The sequence below is a fragment of the Silurus meridionalis genome, chromosome 2, assembly GCF_014805685.1.
Source record: "Silurus meridionalis isolate SWU-2019-XX chromosome 2, ASM1480568v1, whole genome shotgun sequence".
In the NCBI taxonomy this organism is placed as follows: Eukaryota; Metazoa; Chordata; class Actinopteri; order Siluriformes; family Siluridae; genus Silurus; species Silurus meridionalis.
In genome coordinates this window covers 8,357,095-8,380,966 of record NC_060885.1, presented here as the reverse complement: position 1 = coordinate 8,380,966, position 23,872 = coordinate 8,357,095, and the positions used below count along the sequence as shown (strand labels likewise).

At 35.7% G+C, this 23,872-nt stretch overlaps 1 protein-coding gene across 3 annotated transcripts; it reads left to right on the top strand.

The window, feature by feature from the left end:
- The first annotated feature begins 2,828 nt into the window (after nucleotides 1-2,828).
- LOC124398452 (caspase-6-like) lies at nucleotides 2,829-5,581 on the top strand. Of its 3 annotated transcripts, none has more exons than XM_046868683.1 (7): nucleotides 2,829-2,957; nucleotides 3,129-3,174; nucleotides 3,580-3,711; nucleotides 3,942-4,018; nucleotides 4,104-4,279; nucleotides 4,411-4,555; nucleotides 5,283-5,581. In XM_046868683.1, the coding sequence occupies exons 2-7, from the start codon at nucleotides 3,146-3,148 to the stop codon at nucleotides 5,510-5,512; spliced, it is 789 nt and encodes a 262-aa protein (XP_046724639.1). In that variant the 5' UTR covers nucleotides 2,829-2,957; nucleotides 3,129-3,145; the 3' UTR covers nucleotides 5,513-5,581. The 3 variants fall into 3 exon arrangements, with proteins under 3 accessions (XP_046724639.1, XP_046724633.1, XP_046724648.1); XM_046868677.1 differs by having other exon boundaries at nucleotides 3,057-3,174; XM_046868692.1 differs by lacking the exon at nucleotides 2,829-2,957 and having other exon boundaries at nucleotides 3,059-3,174; nucleotides 4,167-4,279.
- The last annotated feature ends 18,291 nt before the right edge of the window (nucleotides 5,582-23,872 follow it).

Genomic DNA, 23,872 nt, shown 5'->3' with positions numbered 1-23,872 from the left:
AAAAAGGTTATAGTAGGAATATTAAAACATGACAGTCAGCTTTCCACATTTGCAGGGATTAGGAATCAGGAATATGGAAAAATCTCAAGGCCTTATAATTAACACACAAAGAAGTAAAACAATTCACTGTACTACAAACATATGTTTTATTAAGCATAAAAAGTGTGGATTAACACACACACACACACACACACACACACACACACACACACACTACACTGGTACATTAGCTATTAGAATTCCCAAAGTTATTTAAATAACTGCTTTGTTATGTTTAACATTTAGCTGAATTGTGAATGTTAAAATAACGAAAAAGCTGATGCATAGTTACTGTATCATTTACCAGGAGTAATAAGTAACTAAAATCATTAGCTTATAGGTTATCTTATTAATTATTTACTAGAGTTACCTCATACCAAAGCCTTCACTTTCATTTTTACTTACTTAGCCCTAGAAACAATAGTTTAAAAGCAAAAAAAGTAGTCTAAAGGAATGTATATACTGCATAATATAATTCCAAAAGTACTAGTAAAGTCCCACTTAATTCAAGTTTGTCGGATGTATACAAAACTGTATGACAAAAATGTATACGGTTGTACACAAAACCGTAGATGTCCACAAACAATTATGTATCTCAAGTCAGTGGACATATTCTGGAAACCAGGACATTTGACAGAAAATAACATAAAATACAGCCAGTTGTGAGGGCTGCTGGCTGCCATTTCTATGTTTATGTTTGGCTGTTGTGAGTGAAAGGTGTAAGATGTCTGCTGTGATCCTAACATGAGGGAAAAAGTTGGGTGTATATTGTAAATCAAACAAACTATTCTATTACAGAAAGAATCTGTTAGTTATTTAAAAACATTTAGAGTTATTTAATCGTAATGTAAAAATTTACCATTCAGTGGTAATATAATAACTGCATAAGTAAATAGCTATTTTTGACAACCACACAAAATATCCTTGATTTGATTTTTTTTTTAACTCTGCCTGGATGAAGGTGCAACAAGGTTCCTTTGCAACAAAGTGCTGAAAAATACAAGTCTGTGTTTTTACATTTATTACAAGTAACTTTTTTATAATCCCAGGACGTAGCTCTGCATTTGAACTGGTTCCTCAAAGCTGGACTCACTAAAACACCACTTAGCAGAAACACAGGCAGAACTTTCTCTCCTGCAATTACTACTAGAAAGAGTTACTCCTAGACTCCTTGCTTTAGTGCAAATCCTGGATAAAGAGCCCACTGACAAAGTGGGTGACAAAGTTGTTCGGATATATTTTATGGTACATTGACATTAGTATATCACTGTCAAATTCTTCTAGAACAATGTTCTGGAAAGGTGGCAGTGGCTCCACTTTGTTGAAATGCTCAAAAATAATTATTTCAGATGAGATCTGACCATAATTTGTTATATACAGTACATCATGTCAGTAGTACCGTTAAGTGACAAAGAGCCTGCACTTCAGCACTATAATCACAAGCCACTGACATATAAAACTGCTGGTTTTGTTGAAAATGCCTCATGACTTGAACTTTAATGTTTATGTTGTTATGAGGATATTGCCCTAACATTCCATTGAACCTCTCAAAAGAAAAGCACCAAAATTAATAGACAGTTCCATAATCTAAAACACAGTCTTTTAAATTTAAATGTTGGGCGTAGAGTTCATTGGCCCATAGAGATTAACAAACTTTGTCAGAAATGTTTGCAGATACCTTTCACCTACAGTATTTCTAGTCTGTCTTTGGAGGTAACCCTTGAGCACCTGATAATGGATGCTTGTACAAAGTTAAACCATACATAATAGTGTTTCTTACCAATCAGTCTTTCTAACCAAAAAAAACAATATATGGTTGACCAATATTTATAATACCAGATCTCAACCCCATAGAAATCCGTGTTGCCCAGCAACAGCCCCAAAACATCACTGCTCTAGAGGAGATCTGCATGGAGGCATGGGCCAAATTACCAGCAACAGTGTGTAAAAAACTTGTGGAGACTTACAGAAAACGTTTGATCTCCGTCATTGCCAACAAAGGGTATATAACAAAGTATTGAGATTAACTTTTGTTATTGAACAAATACTTATTTTCCACCATAATTTGCAAATAAATTCTTTAAAAATCAGATAATGTAATTTTCTGGATTTTTTTTTTTTCTTATTTTGTCTCTCATATTTGAAGGCTGAAACCTATTACAGGCCTCGCTCATCTTTTTAAGTGGGAGAACCTGCACAATTGGTGGCTGACTAAATACTTGTTTGCCCCACTGTACATATTACATCATAAAACCTTATAATTATATAACTATAACAGTCAGTTTTGGTAAAGTTACTTTAAAATAGTAATTAATTACAAGCTACCAATTACAGTAATTAATGCACTATTTACCCTGTCTAAAAAGCATTACCTTACTAATTACTAATTATTATTGTAATTAAGTTGTTAGGTAGACAATACAAGCATAGATGTGAATCTGCATGTTAAATTGTTTCAAATAATATACAACTGCATAACTTATTCTTGGACTGATACTGAAAAAAATCATATAGTGAAATACAAAAGTTGTGGCAACATATTAACACCCATATGAATAATGAATTATAAGTAAAATAATTCATTCCACCAATAATTTTGGACATCAAACATATGACCAATACTTTGCCAGATTACTCATAATTAGTTATAATAGTTGGAACTAGTGTTTGTAAAATGCTGTAGTCATTTGTTTAGGAAAAAAAGGAAACTGTAAATGATTGGTGCACAGAAAAGGAAAACTACCAGTATTTTTTTTTTATTAAACAAGTTCTTCCAGGAGGAGATAGGAGTGACAGATAGAAGTGGTAAGACTTGTTCAGTAGGTGGTGCTATACCTATTATAAATAAATAATTTGCTGCTGATATGAGCAGTCCATAATTCCACCGTATTGTTTATTCGTTTATTGGAAAGCTCTAGGTGAGTCTTTTTCACATCTGGTCAAAATTCCTTACAGTTTTGTATTGTGTATGTTTTATTTACATTTCAAATGTATATTTAATGCAACTTTAATATTAGACTTCCACCAGAGATTTTTGAAGTATTGAGCAACTACAGGAAGTGTTTACATTTGATTCATTGTGTTTGAAGCACCTCTACGAGAGACAATGTCGGAGAAAAGTGTGCAAAGTGAAAGGTAAAACTAATACATTTATTATGTAGTGTGTGGTTGTGTGTGTGTGTGTGTGTGTGTGTGTGTTTGTGTGATATTACCATGAATGCTATGCTGTTTCTCTCTTATTGTATCTCTCTAATATACACTGTAGTGGGCTGTTGTATAGTCTACTTTGGTGAATGTAGTATGATAATGGTTACTAATGATGGATGGATAATATATATAATTTATTATAATTTATTTATGAATTTATATAATTATTTGCCTTTTTATCTTATTTGCCACATTAACACTATAGACAGTGTCCAAGAATCTGAGGCTGTCTATAATGTTTCAGCACTTTCTGAAGTCTTCTATTCACTAGGTTTAATCTATTCCGTGAAAATAAACAATTTTGTATTTAAAATATATTATTTTAATTTCCAGCAAACTTGACGAGTACAAGATGAACCACAAGAGGCGTGGCTTGGCACTAATCTTCAATCAAAAATTTGAAAAATCTGAACGTTTATCAGAGCGGAGAGGTACAGATATAGACAGAGACAACCTCACACAAAGGTGCGCACTCACAAACATTCAAAACAGTCATCTAGTCTAGATCTCTAAATTCTGCTATACTGACTAGATATTAGCTTTTGGTGTGTGTGTGTGTGTGTGTGTGTGTGTGTGTGTGTGTGTGTATGTGTGTGTGTGTGTGTGTGTGTGTGTGTGTGTGTTTACATAGATATTTTTAGCCTCCTGTATGTCTGTTTACTTTACCCATAACCACTTTCCATTTTTATTTTCAGATTTCAAGAATTAGGGTTTGAAGTACAATCTTACAATGACAAAAAAGTGGCAGTGATGCAAGAGAAACTACGTGAAGGTATAATCTTGATATGTTTTTTTGAGAATTGACTTGTTTACTATACATTTTGTTGCAGAAACATTATAAACCTATTTAACCATAGCTGCTGCAGCCAACCACAAAGATGCGGATTGCTTTGTTTGCATATTCCTATCTCATGGGAAAGAAGGGAAAATTGAAGCATTTGATAATCAGATTGGAATTAAGGAAATAACAGATTTATTCAGAGGGGATGAGTGTAAGAGCCTTGTTGGGAAGCCCAAGATCTTCATCTTCCAGGTGACTGTGAACAACAACACTGCTCTTCCTTTAGTACATTACAGTATATCAATAAAACATTACATATATAGAAAAATGAAGATTTAACTTATAGAGATATACTCATGCTTGCTGTATGTCTGAACCTACAGGCATGCGCTGGTGAGAAACATGAAAATGCTGTGACCGGCATGATGGCAGGGGATAGTGATGATGACGAAATGGTGGAGGAAGCAGCTAACATCTACACTATCCCTGCAGGGTCAGATTTCATCATGTGCTACTCTGTGGCACCGGGTGGGTATAAATGAGATAAATGAAAATAACCTAATAATAAGTTAATAATAAATAAGTAAATAATAAGTCAAAATAACAACTAAACAATTAGAAAAAAAGTTCTGCACTCATCTCTAGTAGAGTACTCTTTACTTAAATAATGTAGCTGAGGTTGAGGAATTGTCATGCTTCAAATGCATGCTGACACTGATAACATTTTACTTATGGATTTTTCTTAAAATAAATTTATTTTAGTTTATTTATTTAGATTAATATATAAATGTAAATAATTTAGAAGAGAAGAAAAACATTTAAAGTAAAGATTTGAAGCTCAAACCATAATTATATTTATGATTTAGTCAGAAAGTTAAGTATAATATAAAGCCTCTAAATTAACTGCTCTATTGTCACAAAATTCCCTAAAAATTCTAATGAACATGTCATGAACTCTTAGTGTAGGAACATTTACATTTATGGTATTTTACAGACAGCATTATCCATAGCAACTTTCAATTACCTTATTCATACAAGTTGAGGGCTATGAGCTTTCAGCAGTTCCCAGCAGTGGCAGCTTGGTTGTTCTGATCACTGAGCTACATCAAATAAAAAAAATATATAATAATACTTAAACACAACAGTTATATCAATTCGATCTTGTATCTACATAAGTCTGTTTATAATTTATATTACCATGTAAATGTAATGATGGTCACATTTATACACTAATTTTCTTTTGTACTCTGAACAGGATTCTTTTCATATCGTGATCCAAACTCTGGAACGTTCTATATTCAGGATTTATGTGAAACGCTGAAGCAGCATGGCCCAACTATGGAGTTCACTGAGATCTTAACACTGGTCAACATGAAGGTTTCCAGGCGTAATGCAGACGGGAAAGATTTTAAAAATAAAAAACAGATGCCCTGCTTCACCTCCATGCTGACTAAAAAACTCTACTTTAGGTCCAAGAAACAGTAAAATGCCAACTTTTAGTGTATTACTGTTCACCAATATTCATTTGATGATCAATAAACATAATCGGTCTTATAAGTGTTTTTTTTTGCTTCCACACAATCTATTTATAAGATATTAGTACGCCAGGACTGAACTACTAAACAAGCATTAAACATACGATATATGTATATATAAATATATATAAGACTAGCAGCGATTGTAAATATACTTTAAAAAAAACCTTTTATATTATTTATCAGGACTCTGTTTTTTTCGTTTTTTAACGCCAATGCCTTTTCTTCTTAATAAATTCTGCAAAGTGATGAGTGTTTTCAGGCACAAACTAAACTCAAACTTAATTTGATTTGTAATTTGTTTGTTTAATGCTGTTTAACTTTATTTTAACACAAGTTAAAATTAACATTAACTTACGACTGGTTGTCTGGCTGCTGTGAACTAAGTAACTGAGTCTTACTTTTACTGACACACCTTCAAATAATGATTAGAGCAATGACTATAAGAGCAATGACTATGTGACATTTATTCCATATACTACACTGAAATGCAATATTTATTTACACCCAATTAAAGCACTTTGATTAACATTAATATGGTTGCTGGTAAATTCATCAGCAATTCATCAAAATTATAAAAAAATGAAGGAAATCGTTTTTCTGGAAGTGGCTATTATACTTACTTCGCATCTGTATTCGTCCTTTATCGTGGTGTAATGCATGTCTAAATAGGCATTCCAAGAATTGTACAACTTAAAAAAGATATTTACAATATCATTTGATATTGTATTATCAAGTAAAGGAAATGAAATGAAATTGTTAATGTGGGTAAGCTAAAGTTATAAATAATTATAAAGTTATAACTTTACTTTTGAAATTTCATATAAAAACAGCCAACTTTAATTATTAAAAAAAAATTTTATTAAAATTTAAGTGTACAGTATATAGCACTTAGCTTCATGTCTAATTCATATTTAGATAGAAACAGATGAGAAGATTAAGAAAATCTGCCAGACCTTCACGTCCTCTCCAACAATGATTACACAACACAGCCAACAATCCACTACGTCTCTGTCAAGCTTCTCAACCTTAACAGAAGATGAGATACTGCAAGTCATCCGATCTTGCAATCCCACCACCTGTCCTCTGGATCCAATCCCTTCAACTACGCTCCAGACCATCACGCAAGATCTCCTGCCCTTCATCTCCACAATCATCAATGGGTCATTAACATCTGACTATGTACCAACTACCTTCAAGCAAGCAAGGGTCATTCCTATCTTGAAGAAACCTGCAGATGACACTCAACTCATCTTTTCTTTCCCTCCATCAGATACCACAGCTTCCACTCGGATCTCAGCATGCTTGTCAGACATATCTTTATGGATGAGTGCTCACCAACTTAAACTCTACCCCAGCAAAACAGAACTGCTGGTCATCCCAGGTGATTCATCTTCAGGTCAAGATCTCCAAATAACACTTCATGACTGTCTGCTCTCCCCTTCAGCCACTGCTCGTAACCTTGGGGTAACTATGGACAATGAACTGTCTTTTGTCCCACATGTCGCTAATGTTGCTCGTTCTTGTCGATTTCTTCTCTATAACATCCGAAGGATTCGACCATTTCTGTCCATACAGGCTGCCCAGGTGCTTGTTCAGTCTCTTGTCATTTCAAGACTTGACTACTGCAACTCTCTGCTGGCAGGTCTCCCCCTGAACGCTATTCGTCCACTGCAAATGATCCAAAACGCAGCAGCACGACTTGTGTCCAATCAACCCAAGTTTTCCCACACCACCCAACTGCTGCGCTCCCTTCACTGGCTTTCAGTAGCTGCACGTATCAGATTTAAAACACTGATGCTTGCCTACAAGGCCAAAAATGGACCAGCACCATCTTACCTCAGTGACCTCATCACATCTCGCACTGCACCACGCTGTCTGAGATCCTCCAGCACTGCTCGACTGGTACCACCTTCTCAGAATGAGAGGTAAGTACACTTCAAGGCTCTTCTCTGTTCTGGCACCAAAGTGGTGGAATGAACTTCCCCTAGATGTCCGTACAGCAGAGTCCCTGATTATCTTTAAGCGACGACTGAAGACCTACCTCTTCCTGAAATACCTAAATTAGCACTTTACAAGTTTGTAGAATTCGAGGTATATTTATATTAAGTGTGTAATCTTGCGTACCAGTGTAGATTTATTCATTACTAGAGATTTAAAGCACTTTTGTACGTCGCTCTGGATAAGGGCGTCTGCTAAATGCCGCAAATGTAAATGTAAATGTAAACATGGACATTTTACAAAACTTCACACCCCCAGAGATGCAGCCGTCAGGACAAGTTATGTAATTTCTTACAAAATCGTGAGAACTTTCCATACCTGAGGAGGATTCTAGTCCTCTTTGGATCTACCTATGTATGTGAACAGACATTCTCAGTGATGAAGTTCAACAAATCCAAACACGGATCCTCTATCACTGATGACCACCTCTCAGCTGTCCTTCGCATAGCCACCTCAGACATTCAGACAGATTTCAATGCCCTTGTTCAAGCCCAGAACAGACTGGATTACTCTCACTGAAGAGGTAAAATGAGGTGGAAAACATTACAAGTTATTGTTTGTTGTATTACTGTATTTCTATAAACTTGTTAAGTTGTTTGTTGTTTTTCATTGTTTGTGGAGATTAACAAGTTAAAAATAAATTGCACTGATTCTATAATTGTTTTTGTTTTCTTATTTGACCTATACGCCACAATTTCACATTGCCTAATATAAATAATTACAGAATAGTTTTATTCTTCCGATTATTCAAAATATATAATTCGGTGCATTTTACAATAGAAGAAAGTTGAGCAGAATTAAGTTCAAGTTATCATTGGTTTGGCCCTGAACACAATTTAGGTTTCTCATGTGGCCCCTTGTAAAAATTAATTGCCCACCCCTGACTTAGCACATAATAAAATAAGGCTTATATGAGGCTTCATAGAAAGTGTTAATACTTGTTCTTTAAAGTGGCACCTTTTATATTTAAATTATTTGATAGATTTTTTTTCCTCCACCACTTGGCTGTGCAGTTTCCACTCCCCCTGTTCCGCTCTACAGGGGGTTTCCCCGAGACAGTAAATCCGCTCCCCTGTTCAACATGCCTGGAACATGAGTCTCTCTGATGGATAAAATCTTTGTGTTGCACTACGTTATCAGCTTTCTTCCCAAGTGATGTAGCTGAAGGGAGCATACACCTTTATATAAGCGACCACAATGGAATTGTTGGTCTTCACTGGAACATGCTGGTCCTTTATGAAGGTCAGAAAATGTTTTAGCCTTAAAAACAATGCCAACAACTCCAAGAAGTTTATATGCTTTCGGATCAGCTGTGGAGACCAAAAGCCATTCATAGCTCTGCCCATTAGAGTCATTCCTATAAAGTCACAGCATTCAGCAAGCGCACTGACTGGGCCCCAATTTGTACATCCTCTGATAGATGGACATCTTCTTCGGTTGTATTGCTGCCATTTGAGCAGGCAGCTGCCGTTTGAGCAGGCAGCAGCCATTTCCTTTGCAGCTCCTTCCACGTACCTCTTGCGTTTCAACTCTTGGGCCAGGAAGGGACAACTATCGTCCACAGACATGGGTCTTGTTGGTTAGCCACCGCCACTTTTATCCGTTGACATGGCTGAGTGCAGAATAATCAAGACTCCTCACGTCACGTTGGTCTATTGATTTCCACAGGGTAGCTAGCCCTTCGAAAGGCTCGCCTTGACGTGTGAAGCCCTTAGTTGACTTGATGCCACTAATTCCCTACCATTGTAATTTTATACTCGATAGGTCAAAGAGAATAGCATGCCTTGATGCAGACACTATTCGTAATTTTGCAATGTCACTCAGCACAATCCCATATGACTGAATTCGCGTTTGGGAGAATCCAATGCTGGCATGCTCCTTTAACAGTTTAGCAAAAACCAGCAGAAAACTGGATGTGCTGAGAAAGCTTGATGTAGTCCCTCATGGGAAGAAAGCACGAATGACGTTGTAAGGGGTCGGCCTGCGTAATAAAGGTGGGTCGAAGCCTGGTCTTAGTCAAGTCAAGACAGACATGGTGGCATAGGAGCTTCTGTAGTTGGTCATGCCCAAAGCGATTCCCATAGTGAAAAAAAGAGGGAAGTTAGAAAAATAACTTTTGTTTTTATTTAAATATTAAAGCATTGTTAACTGTCATTTGCTTTTGGTTTAGATAAGGGCATATAATTTAAAGTTCAGTTGAAATCCAGCTTCATTATCTTGTATTTCATGTAAGTTTTAACATCATAATAAAACACCTTATATGGGTAGAATCAGGAGAAGTTGTCTGTTTGTACCCTAAAGGGATAAAAAGCTTTTCTTGCTTTTCAAAGAAATACATAGTTTAATTACAAAGTACATTCCAATTTAAAGTACATAGAAACACATTTATTTTACTTAGTGATTTCTTAAGTAATGCATTTAATTTGCTTAGTGAAACTACTGTAAATAGCCAGTAATATTAAGTAGTGTTATCAGCAGATTCTTATCAGCATCTCAGGCGATGTATAATGTGTAAATCATCTACAAATAATCAACCACCATAAACTGGAAGACACAATAAAAAGGGGACAAGTAACTGTTAACCTTAATAATCTGCCCAACTGGTTCCTGGAAGTCTTCAAACAGGATCCTGTTGGTTGTTTTGGACTTTTATTCCTCTATAAAGTGGATTGTTCAAAACCACCATAGCCAAGGTTATATGATATAATATAGGTGCAAGGATGAACAGGTGGTAGCTCAGTGGTTAAGGCATTGGTCTTTGGAACGGAAGGTCATAGGTTCAAATCCCACCACCATGCCACCACCATGCTGCCACTGCTAGGCCCGAAATACCCTCCCCTGCTTAGTTGTAAGTCACTCTGGGTATCACACAAGGGCATCTGCCAAATGCTGAAAAGTTTTAATGTAAATGATCAAGTTGGATCATGACATGACTGTGGAGCAAGAATAGTGAGTCATACAAAGATGACTTACAAATGTTAACGGACTATTGCAAAGCCAACAAACAGTCCCCAAATGTGGATAAAACAAAAGAGATGGATGATGACTTCAGGAGGGGTTGTACATCTGGCATTAAAATGACTAAGATTTAAGCTGAAGTAGTGTTTATTGACCTGTGAAAGAAATCCCACATTATACGTTTTTATTATCATATATTTTATATATAATACATAAGAAATCTAGCTCTAGTTTACTCCTCACCCTGACCCTAAACTTCTCTATCTTGCATATATACGTGTGTCAGTATGTTTACAGTCTCTTTGTATTACGTCTTTACAAATAATAGTTCTCAGTAATTCAGTTTTTATACTTCCTTCAAATTTATTTTTTTTTTAGTAAAAAAAAAGTTTTTTAAATACTAGTGAGCATATTAATATATACATTAACCACATTTTGGAAGGTGAACTGCTCAATTACAATCGTATCCAGATGTTTGTGAGCATAAATAAGATTATCATAAAATGTTACGCCACATAAAAGTAAATAAGAGACTGCTTCTGAACATAATCTGAACATAACAGTTTTATAATCAAAGTATCTGTAAAAATTCCACACACTTTATTTTTTAAGAGGTGGAAGTATTGTTGAATAATCTTATGACTTGTGAATACTGTATTATGTTAAACATCAATTGCTCATCCTTGGAGATTGTTCACCTTGCGGAGAACCTCAACTGGCCATGCAATACTAGGTCCATAAGAAGAAAAGTGTTGAATATAATTGGTCATATTACAATATACATGAAACACTTATGTTTAATATGCTCACTCACAAGGCCGATATACATTTGTTAGTGTAAATGTGCAGTTTATTATACAATGTTATAAAACGCACCTATTATATTCTACACACACCAATTTTTTGAGAAAGTGTTGTTTATTATTGCAATAAATATGTTGTTTTTTAATGCAGGCCATGAAAAAATATTTGTAAACAAAATTACAAAGAACACCAGTATTAAAGGTATAATATTTAGGGAAGTGCAGCATGACTTTTGGGTTTGATTTGTCACACTCTCATTTGAAGTTGATTCATATTTTGCAAACGCCTCATGTATTCCTCTACTAATAAAAAAGAGAACAAAAAAAACTATGAAAAATGATTTATTAGCTGATGAAATTTAAAATAGCTGATAAATCCATGTACTGAAGCCAGTTCATCTTTGAGCATATTATATTTCTCACGTTGAATTTCTGTTAAAAAAATTTTTGGTGCCTTTGTAGAAGTACATTTACATTTACATTTGCGGCATTTAGAGTCTCTAGTAATGAATAAATCTACACTGGTACGCCAGATTACAAACTTAATATAAATATAACCCTTGAATTCTACAAGCATGGAAGTGCTAGTTTAAGTATTTTAGGAAAAGGTAGGTATTCAGTCGTCGCTTGAAGATAGTCAGGGACTCTGCTGTACGGACATATAGGGAAAGTTCATTCCACCACCTCGGTGCCAGAACAGAGAAGAGCCTTGAAGTGTACTTACCTCTCGTTGTAATGGACATTGTAATGTACATTGTAATGTACTTACCTAGAAGTAATGCACTGTCTGTTTTTTACATCTGGGTAAAGACCTTTAGGAGAGAATCCCATATCATACATTTTAACCTTCATTCATTAAATTGAATTTAGATTTAAGCATGAAGTAGTGTTTATTGACCTGTGAAAGAAACCCCACATTAAAAGTTTATATTATCATACACTGTAAAAAATGATTTTGGTGGGTGGTAAATATTACCCTTGCCAATAGTGTACCATTTACTTAATATGTAAGTCAGCACGTTTAATTATATAAAAATGAGTAAAATTAACCCACACTACCTAATTATTTATAGTAATAACTGCAAATTAAAAAAACTTTGTTATATATACCCAAAAACGTTGGCCTGTCTGTTAGAGCAAGAGCTATTTGGGGCACATGTTCGTTGGGTGAGCTGGATTGTGGAAGTTGACTACATTGTCAAGCTTCAGTGCTGACGGTAAGATAACTTTTTAGCCTGCATATTTATCATGTAATAAAAGAAAACGAGCACTTAGAACAATGACCACAATTTTATGACAGATAAAATTAACTATGTTAGACGAGAAGTTCATGTATAGCTTCGGATATCGGTCATAACGAGCTAGCTAAAAACACATTTTCTCTTGTACTAATGTTAAAAATGTGCTTTTTCCGCATTATTGAAGCGATAATGGTACTGCAAGAACGCGATTTCGAAACTTTTACCCGTGCTATTATATTCTAATCTAAGTTTTATTAAGTTACCGAAAGGTAGATAGTAACATAGCTAACTCATATAGCTAGCTGTGTGTGACTTAATTAGCCAATGGTTAGGCTCACGGAAAGTTTACCAGAAAGCACGTTTAAATGTTAAAATGTAAGTGTTGTGGGTAAGACTAAAAATGGTGTTAAGCTTTAGCTACAGCATTTAAAATATAATTTTAAAATTGTGCTTAGGAAATGACGGTCATCTTGACAACAAATGTTATTTTAATGTTAAAAAAAGAGACATATGGATGTGAATGTCAGTTATTTAATGTCATAGCAGTTTAATTTTAAATTCAGCAATTGTGCATAAATTAAGCCTACAATTGTCCACTCCATTAATCAACAATCCTGAGTAGGCTTAATTTATGCACAATTGCTGAATACACTATAGTGTTGAAATCTTAAACATTGTTTTGTTTTGTTTTGTTTTTTAATTATGTCCATATCCCCTTGTTGAAAAGCACTAATTTATATTAGTACAAACTACCTACCTAATTGTAGGTAGTTTGTACTTATATAAATTAGTGCTTTTCAACAAGGGGCTATGGACTCATTTGCACACATTTTTCGGTTGTGACATAAATATGACTGACTTGATTAATTCATAATCTGAGATGTGCAGCCATGAATTATTAGTTCAATGCCATATATGTGTCAATAATTAAGAATTGTTATAATGTTATGTTGAAATGTTAAATGGAATGTTGCAAATGTAAATGTTTATACCAGTCTGCATGTGTCTGTCTATACTTTTTCAATTCGAAGAGAGGAGGTGGTGACTCTCTGCCAAGCTATCAGTGTCTTTAAAGAGAGGTGGCCAGCTTTATTCACTGAGACTCAAGTAAGAATAATTATATTTGTTATTCTTTTTCACTAATGTATTTATAAACGCCAATAGTTTCCAACCTTTATTCCTACATACACCTATCATACCCCTAAATGTGTAAATAAAGCAAATTAGAAATATTACTAATTTATTTCATATATAAATCTTTAGAATTTGAAAAGTGAATTTGGAAAGTGACTCGTCATTGGAAGAGTTGTCATTATTTTGTCCGTTTACTTATTTACTAGATCAAAGAGGAGTTCCGTCGGATAACAACTATTTCCCTGGAAGAAACATTCATGTTTAAGCTTGACAGTTACACACCCCGTCTTCTGCAGCTGATGTGTCCCAAAAGAGGTGCTGTTGGTACCAGGATGCGCCCTCTCCTTAACACTGTAAATTAGGTATGTTTTTTGTTCAAATAGTTTCAAAAGTGCAAACACTAATTTGTAGAAAAAATACTGGTCATTAAAATGCATCTCTTTACAGTCTCAGAGTATTGAGAATAAAAGGGATGCAGTGCTCTCCTGCCTCATTGAGTACCTAGGGGAGCCGCAAGGAGAGCTCTTCCAAGACTCCCAGGTAAGTTACAAAATAACCAATGTACACAAGGTGTTTACAGACAGCCTCATAAACGAACAATTTTCTCATTTACAGATTGATAAATGTTATTGGGTTCAAGCATTAAATTTTTTCTCTTAACTTATTGCTTGCATTAAAGTTTATTGTTGTTTATTTCTGCCAGTTAAACATGAAAAATGACCAGGAGGGCCAAACAGAACAAACTATGAAGGTGCTTTTCATCCATAATCCCATGGCTGAGGACGATCTAGTAGACGTATCTATTGTGATCGAGGGCATCCAAGTGATCAGTGGGTGTGGATACAAAACCAAGCCATGCATGTTGTTGATAGGATTAATCTATGCCCTCAACCTTGAATATCCCAAGAAGTTCAAGAATACTTTTGAAGTATTTAAAAAAAAATTTTTTGGAGCTAGATGGAGGCAAGTGTCTCAAGAAGGTTCACATCCTCAAAATTAAACTCATAGAATAGACTGCTTCTTGCCTTTTTGTTGTTGTTGTTAATGTCAAAATGTTTTGAAATGTATCTCATTGTATACATAAAAAATACATCTATTCAAGTATTAGTGTCTCAGGATACAGTAATTGGTAAATTTCAAATAGATGTTTGTTATTTGAACAAATAGGCGTCCTAAGTTTAATTAATGAACAAGTAGACACACTATTTGAGCAATGTTAGTCTAATTTTTTTTATTTGTATTTTTATAATGCTGTTTGAAGGAAAAAACTCAATTTCTTGTGATCAAGATTTGAATATGTTTTTGTTGAATATGCAAAGAATCATTTGTTTGATTTTTGGTTGTTTATTAAAAAATTCATGATCTACTGTGTCTGATAACTTTTTAATGTTATTAGTAAGTTTACCTTCCTGATTCAATAATGGTTAGTCATATTGATTAATTAATAACAGCAATTATTAAATAAATTGAAAAAATACAATGGTGTTAATAATACTCACTTTTAATAAGTAATTCATTGTCTAATATTATGAATAGATTTTACCTAATTTCAATTGCCATGTTACAGCTGATTTATTTAGGTACTCTTTACGAACATTATAGGGTGAAATTTACCCAAACAGACTGAATGCAAATTGATAGATTCTATAGGTAATTTTTTACAGTGTATATTTCATATATTACATAAGAAATCTAGCTCCAGTTTACTCCTAGCCTTGACCCTAAACTTCTCTATCTTGCATATATACATTTATGTGTGTCACTATGTTTACAGTCTCTTTGTCTTATGTCTTTTCTTGCACTAAATATTGCATGCGTGTACTTTATGTAGTTAGTTTTGAGCTTTGTGTTAATTTATGTAGTCTTATGAAGGATTTTGGTCCTGGGTGAGCGTTGTTGTGTCTCACTGTGTACTACATTGAATGTGATTGGAATGACAATAAAAGCCTACTTGACTTGACTTGTTTGCTGACATGGAAAAACAAACCTCAAAGCCCAGTTACACAGAAGAAATGTGTTTTTTGAAATAGTTTTGTGGTAAGTAAAAAGAAAAAAAGTTTTGCTGCTTCAAATAGATTTTTTTCTGCTCAAAAAAAAAGTTATTTGAATACTAGTTAGCATATTAATATATACATTAGCCACATTTTTGAAGGTGGACTGCTCATTTACAAGCGTATCCAGATATATGTTTGTGAGCATAAATAAGTTTATCATAAACTGTTACACCACATAAAAAGTAAATAAGAGACTGCTGTTGATAATTAACTGAACATAACAGTTACATAATCAAAGCATCTGTTAAATTGGACACACTTTTTTTTTTAGAGGTGGAAGTATTGTTGAATAATCCTATGACTTGTGAATACTGTATTATGTTGACTAAATTTGCTCCAGTGAACACCTTGTGTAATCCATGCCATGAAATCTTGAAGCTGTTTTGTATGATGTTTATGAAATGTGCCTGTGAGTATTTAGTAATGAAATATTTTGTCTAGATTCATGATGTCAGGGATCCACCTGCCACGCCCCACTCTGAGATATTCACGCTGCCTCTCTCTGCTGCTCTCGGCGTTAATCACCGTCCACCTGTTCCCCTTCATAAGCTCCTGTTCCGGCCTCACTCGCTGTCGGATCTAAAACAGTCATGCTAATTATCTCCTGGATTCCCAACTGCCAGCATTCCCTGCTGGTCCATGCTCCTGGTGTCGATTGCACGGATTATCTTCACCGTACTGATTATACCTGTTCTGTTGAGTATACTCGCGTTAAGGATTATCCCTGCCTCTCGGATTTCTCTCACTGTACGGATTATACCCGCTGTACAGATAATACCCATCTTCCCTTACCCTTGCAGTAGATCCAACCTAAACTAAAGGAGCAGGAATTGCCTTACCGCAATTGATCGGCAGCCAAACTCCGCTTTAGATTTCACCCGGAAGCCCCATTGCTTGCATGCACCGCAGAGAGCCCGATGGAATTCCCAGCTCGCTTTTCCGGCAAAGCAGCCAAGTGGGGCAGATTCCTATGGAGCGTCGGCATGTACATGGAAGCATAATCATCCCAATTCCCCACCAAACAAGCCAAAATCATGTTCTTTATTTTCCTCCTGTCTGGGGAGGCTCTCTCTAGTGCATGGAAGCTGTGGAGCGTGAACAGGGGTAATTTTTGGTTTGTTTGCCCTTTTCACCAGGCAATTCACGGAGATGTTTGGGATAATAGTGGCGGACCTCCACTAAAGCCCCCTCTGTTCTGAGAAGGCCTATCAGCTTCTTTGTTTTACTGAGCGCGCCGCTCTGCTCCAGAGCTCCGCCGAGGGTGCCGCTCCGCTTCAGTGTTCCGCCAAGGGTGCTGCTCTGCTCCGGCTTCAAGACACCTCCAAAGGCGGTGCCACGCCTCAAAGTTTCCCCGAAGGTGATGCCGCGCCTCAAAGCCTAGCAGCAAGCACCGTCGCAGACCCAGACTCCTCTGAAGGCGCCGTTGCACTCCAAGGTCCCGCTGAAAGCGCAGTCGCACCCCAAGGTCTCTCTGAGGGCGACAACACAATCCAAAATCCCTCCCAGGGCGCTGTCGCACTTCAAAACCTCCAAGTCCTCTGAAAGGGCAGAGTCTCTCCGAAGGTGGTGTCACGGTCCCAAGTTCCTCCAAGGACACCATCGTGCTTCAAAATCCCTCCGAAGGTGACAGTGTGGTTCAAAGTCCTTCTGAAGGCAACGTCGCAGTACAAAGTTCCTCCGGAAGTGCCGTCGCACCACAAAGCTCCTCCAAATGCGCCGTCACACTTCACAGTCCCGCCAGACGCACCGTCGCGACTTAAAACCCCTTTGAAGGGGACGTAGCATTCCAGACACCCACAGTAGACACCTTCATGCCTCAGACATACACAGAGGGCGCCGATCTTGGCGATACGGACCAGTCCAAGTCTTTCTTCTTCCAGGCCTCCTCCTTCAACCCTGGACAGATGGCGAGGCCCTCCCCGGAGTGCCCTGGCCCACCTGGTGCCACCCTTGGAGGGGTATTGTCATGGATCCACCTGCCACGCCCCCTCGGTGGTTCTCATGCTGCCTCTCTCTGCTGCTCTCTGCGTTAACCACCGGCACCTGTTCCTCATTCCCGTTCCCCTTCATAAGCTCCTGTTCCGGCCCCACTTGCTGTCGGATCTAAAACAGTCATGCTAATGATCTCCTGGATTCCCGACTGCCAGTATTCCCCGCTAGTCCCTGCTCCCGGTGCCGATTGCATGGCTTATCTTCACCGTACGGGTTTCTCCCACTGTATGGAATATACCCTCTGTATGGATCATACCCTTCTTCCGGATTAAACCAGTGTCTCGGTTCATGACTCTCCTGGACTCTGGTTAGTGTGCAAAGCTGAATAATCTATGATAGAGTTACTTCTGCTTCCTATGCGTGGTCATTACCCTGAAACATGACACATAAATATGGTGTTTTTCAATGCAGGCCTTGAAACATCATCTGTAAACAGAATTACAAAGAATACCAGAATTATGGTATAATGTTTAGGGAAATGCAGAACGACTGTTGGGGTTGATTTGCTCCACTGGTATGTGAACTTAATTCAGGTTTTACAGATGCCTCAGGTCTTCCTCTATTTGATCAAATTTGTGATAAAAAAAAAAAAAGACAATCCTCTACTGATATTAAAGTGCACAAAAAAACAATGAAAATGTATTTATGCTGAAAATTAAAATAGCTGATAAATCCATGTACTGAAGCCAGTTTATCTTTGAGCATATTATATTTTTCAACATTTGAATTTCTGTTTTAATTTTTTTGGTGCCTTTATAGAAGTAATGCACTGTCTGTCTTTTACATCTGGGTAAACATAGTCCTGTAGGAGAGAATCACATATAAAACATTTTAACCTTCATTCATTAAAATTACTTTAAGCTGAAGTAGTATTTATTGACCTGTGAAAGAAATCCAACGTTTAATGTTTCTATTATCATATATTTCATATATTAAATAAAAAATCTAGCTCCAGTTTACTCCTAACTCTGACCCTAAACTTCTCTATCTTGCATATTTTCATGTATGTGTGTCACTATGTTTACAGTCTCTTTGTATTATGTATTTTCTTGCACTAAATATTGCATGCGTGTACTTTATGTAGTTAGTTTTGAGTTTTGTGTTAATTTATGTAGTCTTATGAAGGATTTTGGTCCTGGGTGAGCTTTGTTTTGTCTCACTGTGTACTGCACTGAATGTGTTTGGAATGACAATAAAAGCCTACTTGACTTGACTTGTTTGCTGACAAGCCCAGTTCCACAGAAGAAATGTGTTTTTAATAAATAGTTTTGAGGAAAGTAAAAAAAAAAAAAAGTTTTTTAAATACTAGTGAGCATATTAATATATATACATTAACCACATATTTGAAGGTGGACTGCTCAATTACTAGCGTATCCAGATATATGTCTAAATTCATGACACATAAACCTGGAAACGAATAATTTCAAGGGGGTGAATACTTATGCAAAGACACTTTACTGACTAAAAGTGGTAACTCCATGTAAATAATATTAGATGCAAATGTAAAGTAAAGGACAATTGGTACACCTGAAGAGTAGAAGTGGAATGCTTTATTTCAATATCTAGTTGTTCCAAATAATATATAATACTGCAATAAATATGGTGTTTTTCAATGCACTCCATGAAACATCATCTCTAAACAGAAATACAAAGAATACCAGAATTATGGTATAATGTTTAGGGAAGTGCAGAATAACTGTTGGGGTTGATTTGCTCCACTGGCATTTGAATTTGATTCAGGTTTCACAGACACCTCAGGTTTTCCCCTATTTGATTAAACCTGTGATAAAAAAAAATGCAATATAACAACGCGTGGCATTACAGAGAGAAAGGCATTTCACATATGGATGGTGAATACCATTTTACTAAAGCAAAAAACCCAGTTAAGACTCCAAACATCTACACGACAACTGCAACTGTGCCACCTACATCATCTGGAGCAGTTCAGAATCACTATTTGTCTAAAACCATGACAAAACATAAACATTTTTATAAAATACAACCTACTCACCAGAGATTCATAATCATGATTTGCACCACTCCTCGGAGGCTGTAAGCCAGTACGAAATACGAAATGAAGAGAATAAACTTTTGGAAATAAATTAATACAATTTCATGGAACAAATATTAGAATTTAGGTTGTAAATGTAGGTCAGTGCTTCTCATAGTGTTTAGGCCAGCAGAGAAGGCCGCCCGCCACTGGTATTTCTAATATACACTCATTGAACAACTGACCAAGGAACAGATAAAAGCCAACTTAGGAATAGCTAACTTTCCCCTGCAAATTTATTTTATGAATCATCAAAATAGGTAGTAGTAGTTTAAGCTTTATTTTAACAACAACACCATCTAGGGTCACAAAATAAGATGGTCACAGAATCTGGTGTAACATCTGCAGCAGAGTAGTTATCTTCAGTTGTTATCATCATTTAGCATATTTGCATATATAGCAATGAAATAGACCATTTTATAACAAGTATTAACATGCCAGAGAATGTTTTGGAAAGAAAAGCACTCTGGCCGATACATTCACGCATGTGCTCCCAACCAAACAAAACATGAATATAGATTCTAACTAAAAAATAGGCCCAAAATGTTGTTTATTTTAAAAACATTTCTATTATAGCAACTAAACCTTTTTAACACAATTACAAACAAAAATAGTTTCAAATAATACATTTGCATCAGTTACAAATGCGCTGTGTTTCAGTCCGACAATGCCAAAAAAAGGCGTGTATTTTGCAGTTAATTTAATATTGATAATGACTGCTATTAAAATACACTATAAAATCACTCACATAAAAATATTTCATTGAAAGATAGGTATCGGTATCGATATCAACGATACTTGTTTAGAAAGCACTTATTATGGGATTAAAAAGAAAATAATTGGTATCACCCATCCATAGTGGGCCCCAGCTTGAGTACTGAAAAGGAGAAGTGCTAGGGCAGAGTGTAAGTAAATATAGTAATCTCTGCTTGGTAAACTATGGCCTGTCTTTCTTTCAGAGTAGAACCAGAGTGAACTCTGAAAGAAATTTTAACTTTTTAAACACATTTAACTTTACTGGAAAAAAATGTAATTGGTATATTAACAATTTTTTATTTTTATTAAAGTGGCAAAAAAATGGCTATATAATGTTCTGATACTGTCTTAGGTAGCTAGGTTCTTCTCCTTGGTCACAAGCATCTCATTTTCCTATGAAACTGAAAGTTCTGATGGTCACCTAGGTTTGACCTGCTTAGTGAGAACATAGGCATAAACCCCAATGCTGGTGGAGTAGGTGATCAAGTAGGTGACAGGCCCCATGATGTCCCAGGAGTAAACCCACCATGTGAACCAGGCCTGAGCACCACCATGCACTGAGAGCAGAGACAAGCCCACCCAGGAAGCTTGTGAAGAACTGTGCTCAGCTCTAATGACAAGATGAGTCTTCATCCAAACACACAAAATGTACAAAAATATTTTGGAGAGCACTGTAAATGTTTATAATTTATAACTTAATCAGCTGAGCCGAAAATGAGATGTGTGAAAGACAAGTGAGTTTAATCTTCAGTGATGCCACAGATATTTTAACCAATGAAAGCAGAACTGCCTGTACTTTCATGAGGTGTAAGAAATAATGCAGACTAAATAAAAAAAGTCAATTGTTTTGGCATCAATAACACAAATATAGAAAGTGATAAAGTATATAAAGTATATATTTATTTTTTATTTCTGTCTTTTTAGAGAGCTGTGCAGTGAAACTGCAATGGTCAATTTATGGCATTTTGGCAGATGTGCTTATTCAGAGCAACTTAAATTTATTTCATTCATACAACTAAGCAGCTATAGGGTTAAAGGCCTTGCACACAAGCCCAGGAGTGGCAGCCTGATGCAAATGGGTTTAAACTAATGACCTTTGGATTGAAAGTCTAATGAGTTAATCACTAAGCTAACACCTTCCCTTGTATACAATACATATAATTTAAATATAACCTAGAAGGATTGGTTCTTGTTTCTGAATGTCCAGTTTCTAGCATAGTTACCTTTTCTTTCAACAGGTTGTGCTCAGGTAGGTTCAGAGCTGTGTGTAACCGGTGTGTCACTTATCTGTGCCTGTATACACAGTTCAAGTTTAAAACAAAAAAATACAGAAAATCAACCAGTTTGCAACCTTCAAAATTCTAACGCTTTTTGCCAGAAAAGATATCAGGCGCTTCAGATGTATACCTCTTGGTGCTGCTGGACATAGATGACTTTATAAATGCCCAGCTGAAAGTCCTTGTTTGGAGAATGTACATAGATTTAGTGGTGTTAATATCCACCCTATATGTTTCCAGAGAAAATAAAAAAATTATAATTTATAACCATACAAGTTTCTATGATATATCACGAACCATAGACATCTCATTGGCCTCTGGATTGTACTGTACATTACCATGTCTGCCATCATGGTCCTGGTAAGTTCCCTGTTTACAAGTTTACAGTTCCCTGTAAAAAAAATGGAACTAAAATCTGGATAGTTAGACTAGTTAGAAAATTATATAATAAGGAGTTGCAAAAGCTCACACTTGTCAAGTATATTTTTGACTTTTATATTTTTGGTTTAGAATTGTGGAGTAATGTAATATAACTAAATTCACAATAAATGAAATGAACTCTTGTCAATGAGGATAAAGCTTTTCTGTGTTTAACCTCACCATTTTAGTTTTCCTTGTGCTTCATTTGAAAACATACATTGTTCCCTGTTTTTTGTTTTTTTCCAATCCTTTGCTTTTTTTAATGTTTTGATCATGTGTTTGTTACACAAGTTCTCCCTCTATGTGACTGACATGATTGATAAGAGTTGTTCAGTATATGGTGCTATGCTTGTAGTAAATAAATTCATTCTTTCACACACTCCAGTGCTCATGTTAGTTCTCACTCTCCAGTGTTCTGTATTGTTGACAGATCTATGATCAAACTCTTGATGTCACCAAAATGAGGATGGGTTCCCCTTTTGATTCTGGTTCCTCTCAGGGTTTCTTCCTAACATCTAAGGGAGTTTTTCCTTGCCACAGTCACCACGGCTGCTCATCAGGGATAAATGCACACCATTCACCTTGACTGTTGATTTCTGTAAAGCTGCTTTGAGACAATGTCTGTTGTGAAAAGCGCTATAGAAATAAACTTGACTTGACTTGACTTGCCTTGACTGGTGCAAGCTTAGCTAAACTGTAAATGTAAAAAAAAAAAAAAAAAAAAGCAGATACATGGTTACTGTATCAGTTCTTAAAAAAATAAGAAGTGAATAAAATCAACATATCAAAGATCACATCATTAATGATTTACTGTTGTTACATAACACCAACGCTTGAAAGTAACTTTCATTTTTACTCAACCCTACAGACAGTAGAAAGAAGAATATGGAAGTCGGAAGGAATGTATATACTGCAAAAAAATAATTTCTAATCATTAATAACATTAATAATATTAATGTTGTAATGCATGTGTAACATTAACTCCACATGCTATGTTTTCTGCTGCAGATTAAAATGTATAACTTACAACTATAAAGTAACTATACTGTAATATTGAGCAATTTAATATTTATAGCAATTATGAACCATTATAAATATTTTTAATCTAAAAACTATTATATTGAAATACAAAAGTTCAGACAACATTTTCTATGAAAACCATATAAAATGTAAAAATAAAATTTGTTCACTCTACCAGTAATTATTGTAGAGCAAACACATGACCACATTTAGTCCTCAGTTGCTGATATAATAACTTACATTTTTTGAGAATTGTGTTCTATTGAGATCACATTCTATCTATGAGATTTTGAAGTGTGCTTTTAGAGATTTGTGCTTATTCGGCCACAAGGGTGTTAGTAAAGTCAAGCACTGATGTAGGGTGAGGAGACCTGGAAGCCTTCCACTTAAGTTCATGTAAAGCATATCTTCATGTCACTTTGTCAGAGGCACTGTCATGCTGAAACCGTTTAAGGTATCCTAGTACAAGTGAAAAAGATAAACACTTTCAATTCAATCACATCCAAAGACATCTTATACAACTGCTTAAAATGACTTAAAGGTAAAACAACATATCTTTTTAATAGTCATTGGTGGATGGATTAGATTGGTGGAATTAGTGCTT

Coding starts and splice junctions, on each gene's coding strand:
- LOC124398452 (XM_046868683.1), top strand. CDS start 3,146: ATGTCGGAGAAAAGTGTGCAAAGTGAAAG. Junction 4,019..4,103: donor GCAAGAGAAACTACGTGAAG/GTATAATCTTGA, acceptor ATTTAACCATAG/CTGCTGCAGCCAACCACAAA. Junction 4,556..5,282: donor GTGCTACTCTGTGGCACCGG/GTGGGTATAAAT, acceptor TACTCTGAACAG/GATTCTTTTCATATCGTGAT.